The following is a 21,006-nucleotide window of genomic DNA, read 5'->3' on the forward strand; positions in this document are numbered from 1 at the left end:
CTACAATCTGGAGTTCGATCCTGGGTAGAGGCAGATACTGTATTTCTCTCTCTGGGCACAATGAGAGTCTGTCTGCCGAACAGAACTCCGCCCTGGCGACAGGAAAGGCACCCGGCCAGCATGCAGTCAGCTCCAGTCGCCCAGACTCCATCCCGCAAGGGACCAAGGGGGCGTTAAAAGAAGATGGCAATAAACATTTGGGGTGATTTTACACGTGGGTCCGTCAGCTGTGTCTGGGTCAGCCGCCTGCGGCCGAGCGTTCTTTGCAAGCCTGGCCCTCTGCTTCTCTCTCTGTCCCCGCAGCATCACAGCCACGGCCGCCAGCATCGGGGCTGCCGGGATTCCCCAGTCGGGCCTGGTCACCATGGTCATTGTGCTCACCTCCGTCGGCCTCCCCACCGAAGACATCACGCTCATCATCGCCATCGACTGGGCCCTGTGAGTCTCCCCCGGGGAGGGCGAGAGAGACGCACAGCTCAGGGTGGGGGTCTCTGGGGGTCTCTCTCTCTCTCTCGGCTGGCAGGCGTCTCATGGCCCGACTAGGTAACGGCATCAGTTATCAGCAGGCAGCAAACCCCCCCCCTGAGGATGATGGTCGAAGGTTGTGGGGCCATGAAAAGTCTGCAAGTAAAGAAGGAGGAATTCTGCCAGATGAAGAGAGCAAAGCCCCATTTTCCCCTAGAGGGAGAGGAGGCTGGGGGGATTTCTTTTCTTTCTTTCTTTCTTTCTTTCTTTCTTTCTTTCTCCTTCCTTCCTCTTTCTTTGTTTCTTTCTTTTTCCCCTCTCTTTTTCTTTCTTTCTTTCCTTCCTTCTTTCTTTCTCCTTCTTCCTTCCTTCCTTCCTTCCTCTTTCTTTCTCCATCTCTTTCTCTCTCTCTTTCTTTCCTTTCTTCCTCTTTATTTATTTATTTCCCTCTCTCTCTTTTCCTTTCTTTCCTTCCTTCCTTCTTTCTTTCTCCTTCCTTCCTTTCTTTATTTCTTTCTTTCTCCCTCTCTTTTTCTCTCTTTTTCTTTCCTTCCTTCCTCTTTATTTTCCCCTCTCTTTTTTTCTTTCCTTCCTTCCTTCCTTCTTTCTTCCTCCTTCCTTCCTTTCTTTATTTATTTCCCCCTCTCTTTTTCTTTCCTTCTTTCCTTCCTATTTTTCTTCTTTCGCCTTCTTCCTTCCTTCCTCTTTCTTTATTTCTTTCTTTTTCCCCTCTCTTTTTCTTTTTCTTTCTTTCCTTCCTTCTTTCTTTCTTTCTCCTTCTTCCTTCCTTTCTTTCTTTCTTTCTTTCTTCCTCTCTTTTTCTCTCTCTCTTTCTCTTTCTTTCCTTCTTTCTTTATTTCTCCTTCTTCCTTCTTTCTTTCTTTCTTTCTTTCTTTCTTTCTCCTTGCTTTCTTTATTTCTTTCCTTCTCCCTCTTTTTCTCTCTCTTTTTCTTTCTCTTTCTTTCCTTCCTTCCTTTCTTCCTTCCTTCTTTCCTTGTCCAGCTTGGCACAAAACAGCCTTGGCGTCACTTGGAGAACATCTGGAGTAGATGCCTGCGGAGGTTCTCCGTCATCCTGGTCCTGCTTGTCCCAAAGGTGGCTTTTTTTTTCAGGAGGCAACTGGTTTTTCTCTGAAGACGTTTCGCTCCTCATCCAAGAAGCTTCTTCAGCTCCAAGCGGCCTCAACGACCCCCTAAAAAGGACGCCAATGGCCGGCTTTGCCTGCGAGGAGCATCCATCCTTCCCTTCCCCTCCCTCCAGTCAGAGCGGAAGGAGCTCCTCGGATGAGAAAAGGGGGAAAAAAGCAGAAACTCCAGTTGCCTCTTGGGAAAGAAAAAACACCTTTGGGACCCCGAGAATTACGGAAACTCCAGATGTTCCTCCAAGGAATCCTCTTTTTTCCCCCCAATAAAGTTTATTTGTTTATTTTTTTGTTACAAATTTTAAAACCTCTTTGCAAACAAAGTGTCACCTGGGATTTCCCCCCCTTTTTTCCATTCTCTCTTATACATCATTATTTTTACACCACCATTTCCAATTTCGGCCCCATTATTTTCCTCCCACATTTCCAATTTTTCTTAACAAATGAACAAAATCATTTTTCGCCCTTTCAGAAAAAAACTATACCGACCTTATCATTTCATTTTCCATTTGTTATTTCCAATTCCTGTATGTAGCCGATATCATCAAGTTCCATTTTAATATAGCAAGCATTTTACTTAACTGATTATTGACAGCGAACAATGTTATCTTATTTAACTATATATCAGCAGCAGCATCAACATATTTCATTTTCCACTAATATCTTTCTTTCCTACTACCTTCCTCCTTTCCTAGCCATTTTTTTCTTCTCTCTTGCTCCCTTTGGCGTACTATTTTTCTTCCGTTTTCTGTTTTTCCTTCCCCCCTTTTTCCCCCTTTTATATGTATTGTATCTTTTCTTCTGAGTTCCCCCTCTCATTCTTCTGTAACTTATTTGAGCAGCCCTCCCCTTCAAGGGATCCTCCTGGAGGAGGCCCTTGGGATCCATTCTCTGGAATCTCCTGTGGGGGGGGGAGGAGGGATCCCCCCATTGATCCACCTGCGCTTCCCTCCCCAGGGACCGGCTACGCACCATGACCAACGTCCTGGGAGACGCGCTGGCAGCCGGGATCATGGCTCACATCTTCCGGAAGGACTTTGCCCCAAAGGTAACCCCAGGAAGGGCTGGGGAGCAGAAGCCCCCTGAGCACCCGGGGAGGCTGCTGGCTCTACTCCCCCCCCCTTTCTCCTTCTTCTCCCCCCACAAAGGACCCCATGAACGAGAGTCCCCATCCTCAGGACCCCAGGACGCCAGGGACGGAGGAGGCCCTGGTGGGACAGAACGGCATCTGTGAGGTGTGAAGACCCCGTTTCCCACCACCTGCGACATCCAGGGGGACCGGTGCTGTGGCCAGCTCCCTTCGACTCTCCAGGACCCCTGAGAAGGAAGACAGAGGAGCCCCCCCCGACTCTCCTCAGCCCCGCCTGAAACCCCTTTAGCTGAAGCCAAGATCAGAGACGCCTGGCAGGTTGCTGGCCTCTTCTGAAAAACGAACATTGGACTGTTGGCTCCTTTTTTTAATTTTACTTTTTTGATAACAAAAGCAAAAACTTTTCACGGGCTTCCTTAGTCCTCATCCTTGAGACGCCTCTCAAAAGACCACCACCACCCCCCGGCGGCTTTGCGGTTCTAAAAACGAAGAAATGTGTTTTTCTAAGCAGGGGGAGAAGATGATGCAAAGCAGAAACTGATCAAGGAGAGAAGCAACTTAGAACGGAGGGGAGATTTCCTGACAGTTAAGAACAATTAATCAGTGGAACAGAAGTTGTGAATGCCCCAACACTGGAAGTCTTTAAGAAGATGCTGGATAGCCATTTGTCTGAAACGGTATAGGGTTTCCTGCCTAGGGAGGGGGCTGGACTAGAAGACCTCCAAGGTCCCTTCCAACACTGTCCTATTCTATTCTTATTCTATTCTACATTCTATTCCTATTCCTTCCTATTCCTATTCCAATTCTATTCCTATTCCAGTGGTTCCCAAACTTGGCAACTTTAAGACTTGTGGACTTCAACTCCCAGAATTCTCCAGCCAGCAGAGCTGGCTGGAGAATTCTGGGAGTTGAAGTCCACAAGTCTTAAAGTTGCCAAGTTTGGGAACCACTGCTCTAAATACATACCTATTCCCTGGCTCAGCTGATAAGGAGAAGAACCTTGTGGCTTAATGGTTAAGACATCTGCCTGAAATGCAATACAGCACAGGTTCTAATCCCAGTAAGGGTATGGCTAGCTGGCTGGAGAATTCTGGGAGTTGAAGTCCACAAGTCTTAAAGTTGCCAAGTTTGGGAACCACTGCTCTAAATACATACCTATTCCCTGGCTCAGCTGATAAGGAGAAGAACCTTGTGGCTTAATGGTTAAGACATCTGCCTGAAATGCAATACAGCACAGGTTCTAATCCCAGTAAGGGTATGGCTAGCTGGCTGGAGAATTCTGAGAGTTGAAGTCCACAAGTCTTAAAGTTGCCAAGTTTGGGAACCACTGCTGTGGTGGATGTGGAAGGGGTTTTGTCTTCTGCATGTGTTCGCCTGTACATAGTTGTAAATAAACCACTGTTCATTGTCTTAAGGCTCTGTGTGCGCTGTTAATGCTCCTGGGTGCATCAAAGAATACTCAGCCACGCTGCCAAAACTCTGGACAGGAGACAAGTCTAAATCCACTCCCCTTATTTTGTCAACCTCTGCGTAGAAGAGATATCAAGGAAGCCGGGTTGTAAGAAGATGCACAGGGCTTGAAAAGCGGAAGACGGAACATCAAACTACCTCTGATGACGCTACGTATCTAGCCAAAAATCACATCCGATCTGCAAACTCTGCTAATAAAAGTTGAAGGAACAGAGTGAAAAAGGGGGGACCTGTTAAATTTAAGGAAAACTAAAATGATGATAGAACAGCCAGCCCCAAAATTCAAAATTAAATGAACCGAACATTGCACAGCCAAAGGTGTATTTTTTTTTTCAAGTGGCAACTGGACTTTTTGGTTTTTATTTGGAGACGTTTTGCTCCCAGAAGCTTCTTCAGCTCTAACTGGATGGATTTGTCCTCCTTGCAGACAAAGCTGGTCATTTGCATCCTTTTCGAGAGTCGTTGAGGCCACTTGGAGGTTCCCCTGTGTCCTCGGGGGTCACCTGAGTGCTGCCAATGGGGGTGGAGCTTTCTTGGAGCTGCCGAGAGAATTGTGTTGTGGAGTTGTGGTTCCCGGAGGGTGTTTTCCGCCCTGCTGTGTCCCTTCCCTGTTGAGCCCAAGAGGACACAGGGGAACCTCCAAGCGGCCTCAACGGCTGATGTTGTTGAACGTTGGTGTCGGAGGAAGCTCTCGAGAAGGTCACAGCTGGCCAAGAGAGAAAGTAAATTAACCTCAAGGATTCTCTCGTGGCAGAAATGATTGTTTCAAATTAACCGTGTTTAGACAAAGGCTGAGCTCCCGTGAAAAACAAATCCATTGTGCGGGGAAAGATGGAAGGAAAGAGAAGCGAGAGAAGAAAGAAGAAGCCGCTTCCAGGTTGCGTCTCGTGCCAGATGTGCACCTTACAGAAATGTACAATTTTCTAGACAGATTCCAGAAATTCCTCTAATAGCAATAGCAGTTAGACTTATATACCGCTTCATAGGGCTTTCAGCCCCCTCTAAGCAGTTTACAGAGTCAGCATATCGCCCCCACAGTCTGGGTCCTCATTTCACCCCAGATAGATAGATAGATGATAGATAGATAGATAGATAGATAGATAGATAGATAGATAGATAGATAGATAGATAGAAATAGCAGTTAGACTTATATACCGCTTCATAGGGCTTTCAGCCCTCTCTAAGCAGTTTACAGAGTCAGCATATTGCCCCCACAGTCCGGGTCCTCATTTAACCCAGATAGATAGATAGATAGATAGATAGATAGATGGATGGATGGATGGAGGGAGGGAGGGAGGGAGGGAGGGATAGATATAGATAGATAGATATAGATAGGATATAGATAGATAGATATAGATAGGATATAGATAGATAGATAGATAGATAGATAGATAGATAGATAGAGATAGAATGGATAGATAGATAGATAGATAGATAGATAGATAGATAGATGATAGATAGCGATAGAATGGATAGATAGATAGATAGATAGAGATAGAATGGATAGATAGATGATAGATAGATAGATAGATAGATAGATAGATAGATAGATAGATAGATAGATAGATAGATAAATAGATAGATGGATGGATGATAGATAGAGATAGAATGGATAGATAGATGATAGATAGATAGATAGATAGATAGATAGATAGATAGATGATAGATAGATAGATAGATAGATAGATAGATAGATAGATAGATAGATGATAGCAATAGCAGTTAGACTTATCTACCGCTTCATAGGGCTTTCAGCCCTCTCTAAGCGGTTTACAGAGTCAGCATATCGCCCCCAACAACAATCCGGGTCCTCATTTTACCCACCTCGGAAGGATGGAAGGCTGAGTCAACCTTGAGCCGGTGAGATTTGAACAGCCAAACTGCAGAACTAGCAGTCAGCTGAAGTAGCCTGCAGTGCTGCACCTAAACCACTGCGCCATCTCGGCTCTTTTTAATGCGGAGTCAGAGAAAGAAAGAGATGGAAAGAAAGTTGCAGTACATTCCATGTTTACTTTGATTCAAGGTCTGGCTGAATTTATTTATTTAAGCAATTTTATACAATCACCCAATTGACTTTTAGTGACTCCGGGAAGCTTACAAAGAGGCTAATTTGGATGTTCGACCTCAGTTTCTATTTTTTCATACTAATGACATTGTTCCTATAGAGTATCTGGGTTGGTTTTATTTTAAATCACTATAGTCCTGGTGCTTAGACTTATATACCTCTTCACAGTGCTTTATGGTCCTCTCTAAGTGGTGTACGGAGTCCGCGTATTTCCCCCAACAATCTGGGGCCTCATTTGACCCACCTCGGAAGGGTGGAAGGCTGAGTCAACCCTGAGCCTGGCGGGATTTGAACTTCCAAATTGCAGGCAGCCGGCAGTCAGCAGAACTAGCCTGCAGTACTGCACACTGGCCACTGGGCCACAGGTTAAGAACAATTAACCCACCCCCTGAAAATGCAAAATGTAAATAGCTGCATTAGCAATATATTCATAAAATAATGTTCTGCGTTTTTTTCTGAGTCATTTTATATTGGTATAATTATAGTCCGAGGCTTCCCGTGTCCAGCTGAGTCCGATTTCGGGGGGTTTGGTGCTCATCTCTGTTTCTTGGCCAAAGGGGGCCAATGTTGTCCGAGGACACTTCCGTGGTCCATGTGGCCAGCATGGCTATTGGCCAGAGGTGCACAGAAGGCTGTTATCTTCCCTGTTGTGCGTCTTTAACCACGGAGCCATCACAACCCTTTGATTGGTATAATAAAGGTATAGGTTCCCCTCACACATATATGCCAGTTGTTCCTGACTCCAGGGGGCGGTGTTCATCTCCGTTTCGAAGCTGAAGAGCCAGCGCTATCCGAAGACGTCTCGGTGGTCCTGTGGCCAGCCTGACTCAACGCCGAAGGCGCACGGAACACTGTTCCCTTCCCACCAAAGTTGGCCCATACTTTTCTACTTGCATTTTCTACGTGCTTTTGAACTGAAGCTGGGGACAAGTAATGGGAGCTCACTCCGTGACGCGGCGCTAGGGATTCGAACGGCCAGCCTTCCAATTCTGTTATTCCGTTATCACAGTGTTTCTCAACCTTGGCAACTTGAAGATGTCCGGACTTCAACTCCCAGAATCTGGGGGATTCTGGGAGTTGAAGTCCGGACATCTTCAAGTTGCCAAGGTTGAGAAACACTGCCTTATCATGAGTTATTTTGCTTACCCGCCAGGAAAGGACTGCTAAAATCCAAGTGTCATTTTTTTTTTTTTTTAGAACACCCTGCAGAAGTCTGAAATTTCGTAGAAAACCACAGGAAGTCAACAAACTGAGCAACGGATGACCCCGGACTGTGTTGAGTTTGCAAGTTCTGCGTTGTGTTGCTGTGTCTGACACCAGCACTTTTATGGGGTAGTTACGGCTCCTAATTGCTCCCTTTCTCTTTCAGGAAAGCCAGGATCCTTGATTCTTTGCTTCTCTCCTGGCGATCTCTTGGTGAGAAGAGGAGAGGAGAGGAGAGTTGGAAGGGACCTTGGAGGTCTTCTAGTCCAACCCCCTGCCTAGGCAGGAAACCCTATACCGTTTCAGACAAATGGCTCTCCAACATCTTCTTAAAGACTTCCAGTGTTGGAGCATTCACAACTTCTGGAGGCAAATTCTGTTCCACTGATTAATTGTTCCAACTGTCAGGAAATTTCTCCTCATTTCTAAGTTGCTTCTCTCCTTGATTAGTTTCCACCCATCACTTCTTGTCCTGCCCTCGGGTGCCCTGGAGAACATTTGACTCCCTCTTCTTTGTGGCAACCCCTGAGATATCAGAAGACTGCTATCACGAAACACTAGTGTTAAGGGTGTCTAATGGCCTAGATCCTTCTTTTCATTCAACTAGACATTCCCAGTTCCTGCAACCATTCTTCTTATGTTTTAGTCTCCTGTCCCCTAATCCTCTTTCTTGCTCTTCTCTGCACTCTTTCTAGAGTCTCCGCATCTTTTCTACATCCTGGCGACCAAAACTGGATGCAAATATTCCAAGTGTGGCCTCACCAAGGCCTTATAAAGTGGTATCAACACTTCACAGGTTCTTGATTCTATCCCTCTGTTGATGCAATGGAGGCTCTTTCTCTCTACGTTCTTCCTCTGTACTCTCTCTCAGACGCTCCCCTCGCAGCCAGCAGCTCCTCCCACCAGCCTCAAATGAAATTGGGTTCTTTGTACTCTGATTTGCATGGGGTCTCCCGTGTTGGATCCCATGGAGACCCTTAGGAGGGCTGGTATGGGAGGGGGAGAGAGAGAGGGGGGCTGCCGTTTCCTTTCCCCTTCCCATTTCTACACTGCCTGGATTCTTCCAGGCACATCTATTCCTACGTGACATTGATAGAGCCCAACCGGAGGTTTTGGGGTGCCTCAACAGCTCATTTCTTAGGCCCCCAGCCAGATCTTCTCTGCAGTGGTCAATCAGGGCTTGGACATCCCACCTTCTATTGCCAGCAAGTAACTTAACACCCGGAATGGATAACCTGACTCACCTCTGTCCTTTCTTGAAGCTTTTGGATCTATCGACTAGCAGTGATTTTCCAAATGGGACCGTAGTCTCATAGGTTTGGAAGAGACTTTGGAGGTCTTCTACTCCAACCCTCTGCCTGAGGTAGATTCCTTATACCGTCCTGCAGGGACGTGCAGTCAGGGGAGGTAGAGCCTCACCGCTGTCATCATGAAAAGAAAAGAAAATGTAAAAGGAAAAAGGCAAGAGCTGCTGAGGTCAGGCTGAGCTAGTAGCTGCCACAGTCACTGTGGATGACTCTGCTTAACTGTTTAAAAAAGCCTCTAAAAAGCGCCCTCTACAGGAGGAGGCAGGAGAACGACTTGCCTCATCTAGTCTGGCGTTTTATGATCACTCGAGCAGAGTTAAGCAAGGGTTAAAAGCCGAAAAATTTCTGATGTAGGTGAGGCACGTCGTTCTCCTGCCTCCTCCTGTAGAGGGCGCTTTTTTAAACAGTTAAGCAGAGTCATCCACACTGTGACTCTGGGAGCAACTAGCTCAGCCTGACCTCAGAGCTCTCACCTTTTTCCTTTTACATTTTTTTTCTTTTCATGATGGCAGGCAAGAGCAGAGTTGAAATCCTCTCTGAAACAGCTGGAAAAGGTCCGTGTGTGGGTCGGAGGGAGGGGGAGGAATTCAAACTTCATCCTCCTGGTGCAACTTTGTGTGTGTGTGTGTGTGTGTGTGTGTGTGTGTGTGTTTGAGAGAGGGGGGAGGGAGCATATTGAGACAGTTCTTTAGTTTATGCACAATGTAACACTCTAATACTATGCCTTTGGGTCTTCTGAAATTTTAATTATCCAATCATAATCCGGGAGTCGTTAGTTCCTCGTAGGGTCCCTGCTCCGGAGCTTGTCGGGTGTGAGTCTCTGCTGATAAAGTTGGACCTCAAGGGTCAAGTGGGTTTGCTGTTAACGTACCTGCCTCCCAACAGCGTTGCAGCAGCCCTCCCCTCGCTCCTCGAGTCGGTAGCCGAGCTGGCAATTGAGTTCCCTAGGTTGATGGTCCTGGGGGACTTCAATCTGCCTTCGCTCGGTGAAAACTCTGATGGGGCGCAGGAGTTCATGGCATCCATGACAGCCATGGGCTTGACCCAAGTAATCCGGGGCCCAACCCATTCGGCGGGTCACATGCTCGACCTCGTATTCCTCTCGGAGCAGTGGATTTGTGATCTTGGTCTGAGGGGTAACGACATCATACCCCTGTCGTGGTCAGACCACTGCCTACTGAGGCTCGACTTCCAGAGACCAAACCCCCACTGTAGGGAGGAGGAACCGACCAGGTGGTTCCGCCCCAGGCGACTCATGGAACCATTAAGGTTCCAGACGGAACTTGGGGTCATTCCTGATACTTTCGCCCACAATCCGGTAGAGACTTTGGTTGCTGCTTGGCATTCGGCAGCATCAGAGGCCCTCGACCGGATTGCGCCACTACGGCCCCTCCGAGGCGGCGGATCCCGGAGACCCCCTTGGTTCACCGAGGAACTCCGGGAGATGAAGCGCCGGAGGAGATGCCTAGAGCACCGATGGAGGTCCAATAAGTCCGAATCCAACCGAGCAATGGTAACCACCTGCACCAAGGAATACACCAGAGCACTTAGGGCAGCGAAAAGATCCCATATAGCCACCTTGGTTGCGTCCGCTGAGTCCCGCCCAGCCGCCCTGTTTAAGATAACCCGCTCCCTATTAAATAAAAGGGAAGCGGGGGAACCCTTGCAGGGCAGAGCTGAGGATTATGCCCAATTCTTAGCGGACAAAATTGCTCGGTTTCGGTCGGACTTGGACTCCATCCCTGCAATTCCAGCCGAGGCACAAGAGGATCAGACGGAACATCTCTGGGTTGAGTTTCAGGATGTTACCCCCGGGGATGTGGACAAGGCCATGAGGGCTGTGAGTGCCTCCACTTGCGTACTGGACCCGTGTCCCTCATGGCTGGTTACCAGCAGCAGTGAGGTGACACGAGGCTGGATCCAGGCGGTCGTGACCGCCTCTCTCCGGGAGGGGAACTTCCCCGCCGCACTGAAAGCGGCGGTGGTGAGACCCCTCCTAAAGAAGCCATCTTTGGATCCAGCTGTCCTTAATAACTATCGTCCAGTCTCCAACCTTCCCTTCCTCGGGAAGGTTGTTGAGAAGGTGGTGGCCTTTCAGCTCCAGCGGTCCTTGGAGGAAGCAAACTATCTTGACCCCTTCCAGTCAGGCTTCAGACCCGGTTACAGCACAGAAACCGCTTTGGTCGCATTGACCGATGATCTTTGGAGAGCCAGAGATGGAGGACATTCCTCCATCCTGGTCCTCCTTGACCTCTCAGCGGCTTTCGATACCATCGACCATGGTATCCTTCTGCGACGACTGCGGGAGGTGGGAGTGGGAGGCACCGTGTTGCGGTGGTTCTCCTCCTACCTCTCGGACAGGTCGCAGTCGGTGTTAGTGGGGGGGCAGAGATCGTCCCCTAGGCCCCTAACATATGGGGTGCCTCAGGGCTCGGTCTTATCCCCCCTACTATTCAACATCTACATGAAACCGCTGGGAGAGATCATCCGCAGGCACGGGATCAGATACCATCAATATGCGGACGATACTCAACTGTATCTGTCCGCCCCGTGCCAACTCAATGAAGCGGCAGACGTGATGAACCGAGGCCTGGAGGCTGTTATGGACTGGATGCGGGCTAACAAGCTTGTGCTCAACCCAGAAAAGACCGAGTGGCTGCTGTGTTTCCCTCCCAAAGATTCCACCAATATTCCATCTCTCAGGCTGGGGGGTCAAATTCTATACCCCTCAGAGAGGGTTCGCAACTTGGGAGTCCTCCTAGATCCACAGCTATCGTTTGACCACCACCTAACGGCTGTGGCTAGGGGGGCATTCGCCCAGGTTCGCCTGGTGCGCCAGTTGCGACCCCACCTGAATCGGGAGGCACTCACAACAGTCACTCGGGCCCTTGTGACCTCTAGGCTGGAATACTGCAATGTGCTCTACATGGGGCTGCCCTTGAAGAGCATCCGGCGTCTTCAGCTGGTACAGAACGCGGCCGCGCGAGCGATTGTGGGTGCACCGCGGTTCACCCACATAACACCTATCCTCCGCGAGCTGCGCTGGCTACCTGTCGATCTCCGGATGCGCTTCAAGGTGCTATTAGTCACCCATAAAGCCCTGCATGGTAGTGGATCTGGATACTTGAGAGACCGCCTTCTGCCAATTACCTCCCTGCGACCAATTAGATCCCATAGACTAGGCCTCCTCCGTATTCCATCGGCCAGCCAGTGTCGGCTGGCAACCACAAGGAGGAGGGCCTACTCAGTAGTAGCCCCGACCCTTTGGAACGAGCTCCCCGTGGAGATTCGTACCCTCACCACCGTCCAGGCCTTCCGCACAGCCTTGAAGAACTGGCTAGCCCGTCAGGCCTGGGGACAGAGATAGTTGCCCCTCCCGAATGATGAATGCATGTTGCTTATTGTTTTTTATTACATGTGTCTATGTTATTGTTTGCATTTCCCCCTCCCTGATTTTATGTGAGCCGCCCTGAGTCCCCTCAGGGAAAAGGGCGGCCTACAAATGTCAATAAAATAAAAAAAATAAAATAAATAAGCAAAAACAATGTTTTCAGTAGAATGAATTCCCACTTCTACTTACACCTGCCAGCCAAAATGCTGCTAGTGGTATTGCTAACATGGGCTGAGGAGGAAAACCTAAATTTTCTGAATCCTTGTGTGTGTGTGTGTGTGTGTTTGTGTGTTTGAGAGAGGGAGGAGGGGGAGGGAGGGAGAGAGGGAGGAAGGAGGGGAAGAGAGAAGAAAAAGAAGGAAGGAAACTTATTTAGCAAAGGAGAAAAACAAATGCTGTCGCTTTAAATCGGAACTGAGCATGCCTGGCTGTGGAATTCTGGGAGTTGAAGTCCACAAGTCTAAAAAAATTGCTGCCTCACCAGCCATAAACCTCACCGCACGTCACTGCCGTCCTGGCCAAATGGCAAATCTTTCCTCGAAAGCCTCCAGAGATGGAGTGGCCAGAACTCCAGGGGAGCAACGTTCTCACTGCCAGGAAATGCCTCCTTATTTCCTCCCATATCAAGTGTGTTGGAGAATAAGTCAGCCAATAAAGGAAAATATTTTCTCACTCAGGGCTGACATGTGGGGTCCTTGGTGTACCCTAAACTTGGTTGTTTTCTTGCAGACATTTCATTACCCAACTAGGTAACATCATCAGTGGTAGTAAGGAGTGGGGTTTTCTTCAGCGGTGGGTTTCTAACCGGTTTACTACCGGGTGTTTTGCAGCAGGAACTCACCTCTAGTTTTGTTTATGTAACTCCCTTCCTTACTAGCACTGATGATGTTACCTAGTTCGGATAATGAAACGTTTGCAAGGAAACAACTGAGCTCAGAGGCCCCCTCAGAAGAGGTTGACCCCCAATCTTCTTTGGGGCAGCCCCCCAAATACTGGAAGTTTGTTCTCCTGTCACCCCTTTTATTCTCTAGATGAGTGTTTCTCAACCTTGGCAACTTGAAGATGTCCGGACTTCAACTCCCAGAATTCTCCAGCCAGCGAATGCAAAGCTGGCTGGAGAATTCTGGGAGTTGAAGTCCACAAGTCTTAAAGTTGCCAAGTTTGGGAACCACTGGGTTGGGGGAATCTCATAATCGACACCTTAAGTGTGATGGTGGCAATGACTCTGCTGCCATCAGCAGGTCCAGCATCAGTTCCGAAAACAGCCCTGGCCTCCAGAGGATGGGATTCTTGTGCAATCCCCCTGTCAGCATCCCCAGGAAGACAAAAGGCCCTTCCCTGCCCTCTTTCCATTTCTCAGAAGGAGGGAAGAAGGGAAGAGGGGAAAAACCACCATCTCGGACGAGGGACTCTGGGTCGGTGGCAGCAGGCTTTGAAAAAAGAATTAAAGAATTAAATTAAACCACAAGGTCCCTTCCAGCTCTATTCTGATCCTAAAGGAAATTGTCATATTTTGTTCCACCAAGCAATGGGTGGAAACTAATCAAGGAGAGAAGCAACCTAGAACCGAGGAGGAATTTCCAGACCGTGGGAACAATTAATCAGTGGAACAGAAGTTGCCTCCAGAAGTTGTGGATGCCCCAACACTGGAAGTCTTTAAGAAGATGCTGGATAGCCATTTGTCTGAAGTTGTGTAGGGTTTCCTGCCTGAGCAGGGGGTTGGACTAGAAGACCTCCAAGGTCCCTTCCAGCTCTGCTATTGTATTCAGTTCTATTCCGTTCCATTCCTCTATTCTATTCTATTCTATTCTATTCTATTCTATTCTATTCTATTCTATTCTACTTTCAACCCAGCCTGGCATCCTATCGAGATGGTTTGGGGTTTCCTCTCTGTCTTCTAGAATATTAACACTCTCATACAGGGGGGGATGACTGACCCCCAGGGCTGGGCTACTGCCTGCATTAATGCTGGTTTGGTGCCTCAAAAATTTTGCACATGGGTGCTCACTTCACTCACGCCCATGTCAAACGCACTCTCTGCACATGTGCACATTTGCAAATAAAAAAGTCCGCACATGGGCAAAACCTTAAAAAATGAAAAATCAATTTTTGCAGTGAAAATTGTCCTGTCCATACGCAGAATCAAAAAACAAGATGGCGTAGGAGAACCGGTTTGGGGGCGTGGAGGGCCTGGGTCACTGCCGGTTCCAGCGACCCAGACCGCCAAGTTACTACCAGTTCGGCCGAACTGATCTGCTGGCACCTGCCCCCTCCCCTCCCCATAGAGGGGTTCCCATGGAGGACCTCTAGGGAGCCCCCCAGCCAGCGGCCTCCTCCTTCGTCCTCGTGCCCTGCAACCCCCAAAAACCGAGCCTGCAAGAAAGGAGGCTGTGAGATACTTTATCAAGCTTGCTCAAACCAAGATATATTTTATTTACAAGCATTGCACAATCTTTTCAGGAAGCCTTTTGATCAGAAGGGGAGATATGATAAGCCAGCAAGGCCAGTTCCTGGCAACCACCGAGCCACCAACTTCCGCTAATAATTGCCTTGTTTTCAAAGTTCCTCTCTGCCTGCGTGACCCGCTCTAGAACTTTCCCCCAAGTCAACATTTTGCTGAAGCCATTTTTAAAATGCTGAGATCCGCATTCCTCGTAACACAAGGAATCTGTCCTGCCAACGAAAGGAAGAACATCTGGCGAGAGAACGAAGGATTCTGGAAGTGAACCACTGGCTAAAGGGTTTGGATTCCTGGACCACGATCTGCACTGCCTCCAAGATGGGCTTTGGGCAACGGATGACAAAGACTGGGAAGAATGTTTTCGGAAAACGACCGAAATTGTTGGGGGAGGGTAAGCAGCCTTTAGGATCTCCAGTACCTAATTCCAAGCAAAAAAACCCAGAAACCGAGGGAAATAAGGAAGGAAGGTGGGATGGGAAGGAAGGCAAACTCCAGGAGATACAGGAACCATGCCCAGAATCAGATACAAAGGGCCTTTATACATGTGGGAAGTTTATCACCCAGCCCTCTCCCAGAAAAATGAAACATCCTAGGAAATATTGAAAAGGCAGAATATTTCTCTGGATGTGAAAAGAAAGAAACGTGTTTTAAAAGACAGAAAGACAGTTGCCTGTATCAAGGGATCTTGATTATTTCTTGATAGGCTTGAACTCTGGGCCCGATTAACAGAATGAAATTCAACGCAGAGAAAAATAAAGCCTTACTTCAGGGCCGGTGAGACTCCTGGATGCTGTGGATGAGGCCTTCGCACACTGAAACAAGTTTGTGACTGAAATTTGTCCAAGATGGTATGAGATCTCCTGCTTGAGCAGGGGGTTGGACTAGAAGACCCCCAAGGTCCCTTCCAGCTCTATTCTGGTTGAGTGATTGATTGATTGATTGATTGATTGAAGTAGTCTATTGTCTCCTGCTTGAGCAGGGGGTTGGACTAGAAGACCCCCAAGGTCCCTTCCAGCTCTATTCTGGTTGAGTGATTGATTGATTGATTGATTGAAGTAGTCTATTGTCTCCTGCTTGAGCAGAGGGTTGGACTAGAAGACCCCCAAGGTCCCTTCCAGCTCTATTCTGGTTGAGTGATTGATTGATTGATTGATTGATTGATTGATTGATTGAAGTAGTCTATTGTCTCCTGCTTGAGCAGAGGGTTGGACTAGAAGACCCCCAAGGTCCCTTCCAGTTCTATTCTGGTTGAGTGATTGATTGATTGATTGATTGATTGATTGACGTAGTCTATTCTCTCCTGCTTGAGCAGAGGGTTGGACTAGAAGACCCCCAAGGTCCCTTCCAGCTCTATTCTGGTTGAGTGATTGATTGATTGATTGATTGATTGATTGATTGATTGAAGTAGTCTATTGTCTCCTGCTTGAGCAGGGGGTTGGACTAGAAGACCCCCAAGGTCCCTTCCAGCTCTATTCTGGTTGCGTGATTGATTGATTGATTGATTGATTGATTGAGTGATTGATTGAAGTGGTCTATTGTCTCCTGCTTGAGCAGGGGGTTGGACTAGAAGACCCCCAAGGTCCCTTCCAGCTCTATTCTGGTTGAGTGATTGATTGATTGATTGATTGATTGATTGACGTAGTCTATTCTCTCCTGCTTGAGCGGAGGGTTGGACTAGAAGACCCCCAAGGTCCCTTCCAGCTCTATTCTGGTTGAGTGATTGATTGATTGATTGATTGAAGTAGTCTATTGTCTCCTGCTTGAGCAGGGGGTTGGACTAGAAGACCCCCAAGGTCCCTTCCAGCTCTATTCTGGTTGCGTGATTGATTGATTGATTGATTGATTCATTGATTGATTGAGTGATTGATTGAAGTGGTCTATTGTCTCCTGCTTGAGCAGGGGGTTGGACTAGAAGACCCCCAAGGTCCCTTCCAGCTCTATTCTGGTTGAGTGATTGATTGATTGATTGATTGAGTGATTGATTGAAGTGGTCTATTGTCTCCTGCTTGAGCAGGGGGTTGGACTAGAAGACCCCCAAGGTCCCTTCCAGCTCTATTCTGGTTGCGTGATGGATTGATTGATAGATTGAAGTGGTCTATTGTCTCCTGCTTGAGCAGAGGGTTGGACTAGGAGACCTCCAAGGCCCCTTCCCACTCTGTTATTCCGTTATTTTGCCAGCCACACCACCTTGTTTATTGTCTGTTAGTTGTGCCACTTTGTGCTCTGGGTCTCCCACAGCCAGTCAAAGCCCAGAGGCCTCTCATAAAACAATGAAAAATATCCAGGGGTGGGTCTGCATGTAAACCCTTATTCGCCCCCAGAGGTTCCAGCAAAATCCACAGAAAATGACAGCCCCCCCCCCCCCATCAGCTCAACGCACCCCCTCCTCATTTTAACCACAGGATGCGTATCTGCCTCTCTCCCTTCCAGCCCCTGCAAACAATTCAAGTGGTCAGAAGTAATTTTTTCTCCTGCATCTATTCATTTATAAAGCTCCCCCATCTCAACAAATGTTAAATAAAGTTATGGTTATTTTAGAAAACATTATATAAGGGAGGCGCTGTTATTAAACTGGGAAAAAGTAAAAAAATTACACTATTTGAAAATTCCAGTCTGGATATCAACAACTGAAGCATTTTCATATCCAATAATATATAAAAAGGAACAAACAGTTAGATATATTGAATTATTGAATGCAGAGGGTGAACTCAAATCTATTCAAGAGTTGAAACAAGAAGGGATGGAAATGAACTGGTATTCATATGTACAGATACAATCTAGATATAATGAAGATAGAAAAACCAAAGGTTTTTATAATAAAATGACTGAGTTAGACAAAATTATGACACGTACTGATGAAAAAGTAATTAAAAAACTATATGGATATTTATTGGAGTTTAAATTGCATGAAGAACAAGTTAAAGAAACTATGATAGCTTGGGGAAAAAACTTTAGGTATGGGATTGACTTAGAGAATTGGCAGAAATTGTGGTCTCAAAATTACAAAATGACAATGTCTACTGCATATAGAGAAAACTTGTATAAGATGTTTTACAGGTGGCATCTACCCCCGACCAGAATCGCAAGAATGTTCAAGAATAAATCAGAAAAGTGTTGGAAATGTCACCAGATACCTGGCTCATACTACCACATGTGGTGGACTTGCACTGAAGCCAAAAGATACTGGACTAAAATTTAGATTTAGATTTTAGATTTTAATAGCATTTATAGGCCGCCCTTTTCCCTGAGGGGACTCAGGGCGGCTTACAATAACAAGGAAGGGGAGTGAAGACAAAACATAAAAAGAAATGTGCAATAACTGAAAAATACTAAAAACACAACATTCTCTCAGCATTCGGGAGGGGCGGAAGAGTTTATCCCCAGGCCTGACGGGGATAAAATCCACATGTGGTTGGAGAAAATGATACACAAACAAATAGACTTTAAACCAGAGGTCTTTTTATTGGGGATCATACCAGAAATCTATAACAAAGACTTAAAATATCTGATTGCAAACGTGTTAACAGCAGCCAGAATTGTATTTGCAAAAAACTGGAAAAACGAAACAATAGCAAAACAGGAAGAAGTTATCCGAAAAATAATGGACTGTGCTGAAATGAGTAAATTGACACTTGAAATTAGAGAACAAGAGGATGAGCAATTTTATAAGATATGGGATTTGTTTTATCGGTGGCTAGGGGGGGAAAAACCTTTGGAAATGAAAAATGATATGCTTTAATTGAAGAAGTTGAATGATGATACAACTATGCTGTGAAATAATCTAACAATGATACAATGAAAAATTAATATATCAATGAATTGAATACTTTAGAATTTTTTGTTTTAAAAAGGATAAGGTTAACAATGATTTTATGAATATCTAATAGAGGTCTGGTGATATAATGTATAATGTTAAGAACGTATTATAATGATATTTCGCTGTTGATAAAACAATTTTAACAAGGGAATAATTGAAAACTGGTATATATATGCAGTGACGTTTTGTTGAAAAATGAAGGAATAAGATCTCTGTTTGAAGGTATAAAATACAAGGACAATAATGAGCATAAGTATATTTTCTGGAAAAAAATAATACTAATGTTAACTGAATATATATTGTAGAATGAAAATGAGGTTTTTAGTTATACTAGATGAAAAGTTTGAGATGGTAAATATTATTCGAGGATGTGGATGTTGAAACACTTGTAACCAAACAACATGCTGTATGTGATGATGTTTTTTTTTTCTTTTTGTGTTTTTTTTAAATTTTATTTTATTGTTGTGTCTATTAAATATATAACAGAGAGATACGGGTTGTGTGTGTGGGGGGGAAACGTAGTTGGGATGGATTGCCACAGGTAGGGGGAATAAGAAACGATACTAAATTGTAATCTATTAAATGAAACAATGAATGTATAAGAATGATAAATGTTAAAACACCTGTAACCAAACGACATGCTGTATGTGATGATGGGCTTTGTTTCTTCTTTTTCTTTTGTGTGTGTGTGTTTTTTTTCCTTTTCTTTTTCTATTGTTGTGTGTATATGTTGTCTATGTAACAAAAATTTAAAAAAATTATATATATATAAAAAAGATCATGTGAAGGGTTGATACCACTTTATAAGGCCTTGGTGAGGCCACACTTGGAATCCTGCATTCAGTTTTGGTCCCCACGATGTAGAAAAGATGTGGAGACTCTGGAAAGAGTGCAGAGAAGAGCAACAAAGAGGATTAGGGGACTGGAGACTAAGACATATGAAGAACGGTTGCAGGAACTGGGAATGTCTGGGTATTGGCAACAGGAAGGGCATCTGGCCATTAGACACCCTTAACACTAGTGTTTAGTGATAGCAGTCTTCCGATATCTCAGGGGTTGCCCCAAAGAAGAGGGAGTCAAACTATCCTCCAAGGCACCCGAGGGCAGGACAAGAAGCAATGGGTGGAAACTAATCAAGGACAGAAGCAACTTAGAACCAAGGAGGAATTTCCAGACAGTGAGAACAATTAATCAGTGGAACAGAAGTTGCCTCCAGAAGTTGTGAATGCCCCAACACTGGAAGTCTTTAAGAAGAGGTTGGACAGCCATTTGTCTGAAGTGATGTAGGGTGTCCTGCCTAGGCAGGAGGTTGGACTAGAAGACCTCCAAGGTCCCTTCCAACTCTCCTCTCCTCTCCGGAGTCCGGCGGGGAGAGGCGTGCGGTCTATGGGGGAGCAAGACGGGGGTCAAGGATATCCAGGTGCCCCGACCGACCCCCCCCCCTTTGGCCTTCCCGGGTCCGACTCCTTGTCCAGGGGCTGCCCAGACCCTCCCTCGAGCTTCCACCCCGTCCCCAGTTCTTTCCCCCGTACATCCCCCAAAGCTGCCCAGACCCCCTTTCCCCCCAGGCCGCGAGGGGTCTGAGGCAGTGGGCTTGCTTAGAAGGAGGGGCAGCTGCTGGGGAAGGGTCTCTTATCTTTCCCGGGGAGGCGGGAGGCAGCAGCGCCAACCGCGTTGCCAAGGCGGCCGGGCCGTGGAGGAAAGCCAAGATCCCTCCGGTGAAAGGGGGCCACGGGGCGACCCAACTCCGCCGTTTTTTCCGTCCCCGAGGAAACGAAGCAAGCGGCGCCAGCAGGCGAGGTCAGGCGCGGATTGGGCATGGGGTGGGAGGGGTTGGGGGAGCCATGCCCCCCGAAGGGCGCCCCTTGTGTGGTGGGGGGCAAGAGGTTGATCTCCTGGGCCACTTCAGCACCCTGGACGTCAACCCCCAGAATTCCTCAGGAAGCCAGTTTGAAACGGTGCAATTTCAGGGGAAGGGTCTGCTCTCTGTTTCTCCTCCTGGAGCGCCCCCAACCCAATCCTGGCTCTTGATTTTCAGGGCTTTGGCCCCTCCAGGACTTAAGGGACCTTCTCCGTCTGAGTATGCTGAATTGTACTCCGGGGGGGGGAAGAGATGGAGATATTGCAAATTTTCCTGGTTCCCCAACCCTTTTTTTCTCTTGCAAGAAGCCCCCCCTTATAAATGAGGAGACCGGGAACTCTGCAGGGGAGAGGGGTGTTCGACCCCTGTTGTCCCTCCCCCACACCTGTCCCCCCCCCGTGTGATCGCGTGACCTCCGGGGTCCTCATTGGAAAGAGACCCCGGGAAGGGAGCGGAAGGGAACCGAAGCCCACGCAATGGAGGGGCGGGCGGGGAGCCCCTGGGCCCCCGTTTCTCCGCCTGGGAAGCTGGAAGGTGGTTGGACTTCAACTCCCAGAAGTCTGTGCTGGCTGTGGAATTCTGGGAGTTGAAGTCCAGGCCTTTTCAGGTCGCCGAAGTTGAGAAAAGCGGAACTTCTGGGCAGCTTCATCCGCCCAACTGTCCGAATCTTTCAGACCCGGCCAAGAAACGCCACTTAAATTCACATTAAATGGGGGTGGGGTGGGGCGGGGGGG

At 47.2% G+C, this 21,006-nt stretch overlaps 1 protein-coding gene across 1 annotated transcript; it reads left to right on the forward strand.

Annotated features, from left to right (window-relative positions):
• Positions 1 to 227: 227 nt before the first annotated feature.
• On the forward strand, positions 228 to 3,271 carry LOC116523486 (excitatory amino acid transporter 5-like; the record flags this gene model as incomplete). The annotated part of the gene is made up of 3 exons (XM_032238602.1): positions 228 to 438; positions 2,565 to 2,655; positions 2,756 to 3,271. Coding segments are annotated over 3 exons (395 nt in total), but the record flags the coding sequence as incomplete, so codon positions are not given.
• Between the last annotated feature and the right edge of the window lie 17,735 nt (positions 3,272 to 21,006).

Source organism: Thamnophis elegans, unplaced genomic scaffold, assembly GCF_009769535.1.
Source record: "Thamnophis elegans isolate rThaEle1 unplaced genomic scaffold, rThaEle1.pri scaffold_370_arrow_ctg1, whole genome shotgun sequence".
Lineage (NCBI taxonomy): Eukaryota > Metazoa > Chordata > Lepidosauria > Squamata > Colubridae > Thamnophis > Thamnophis elegans.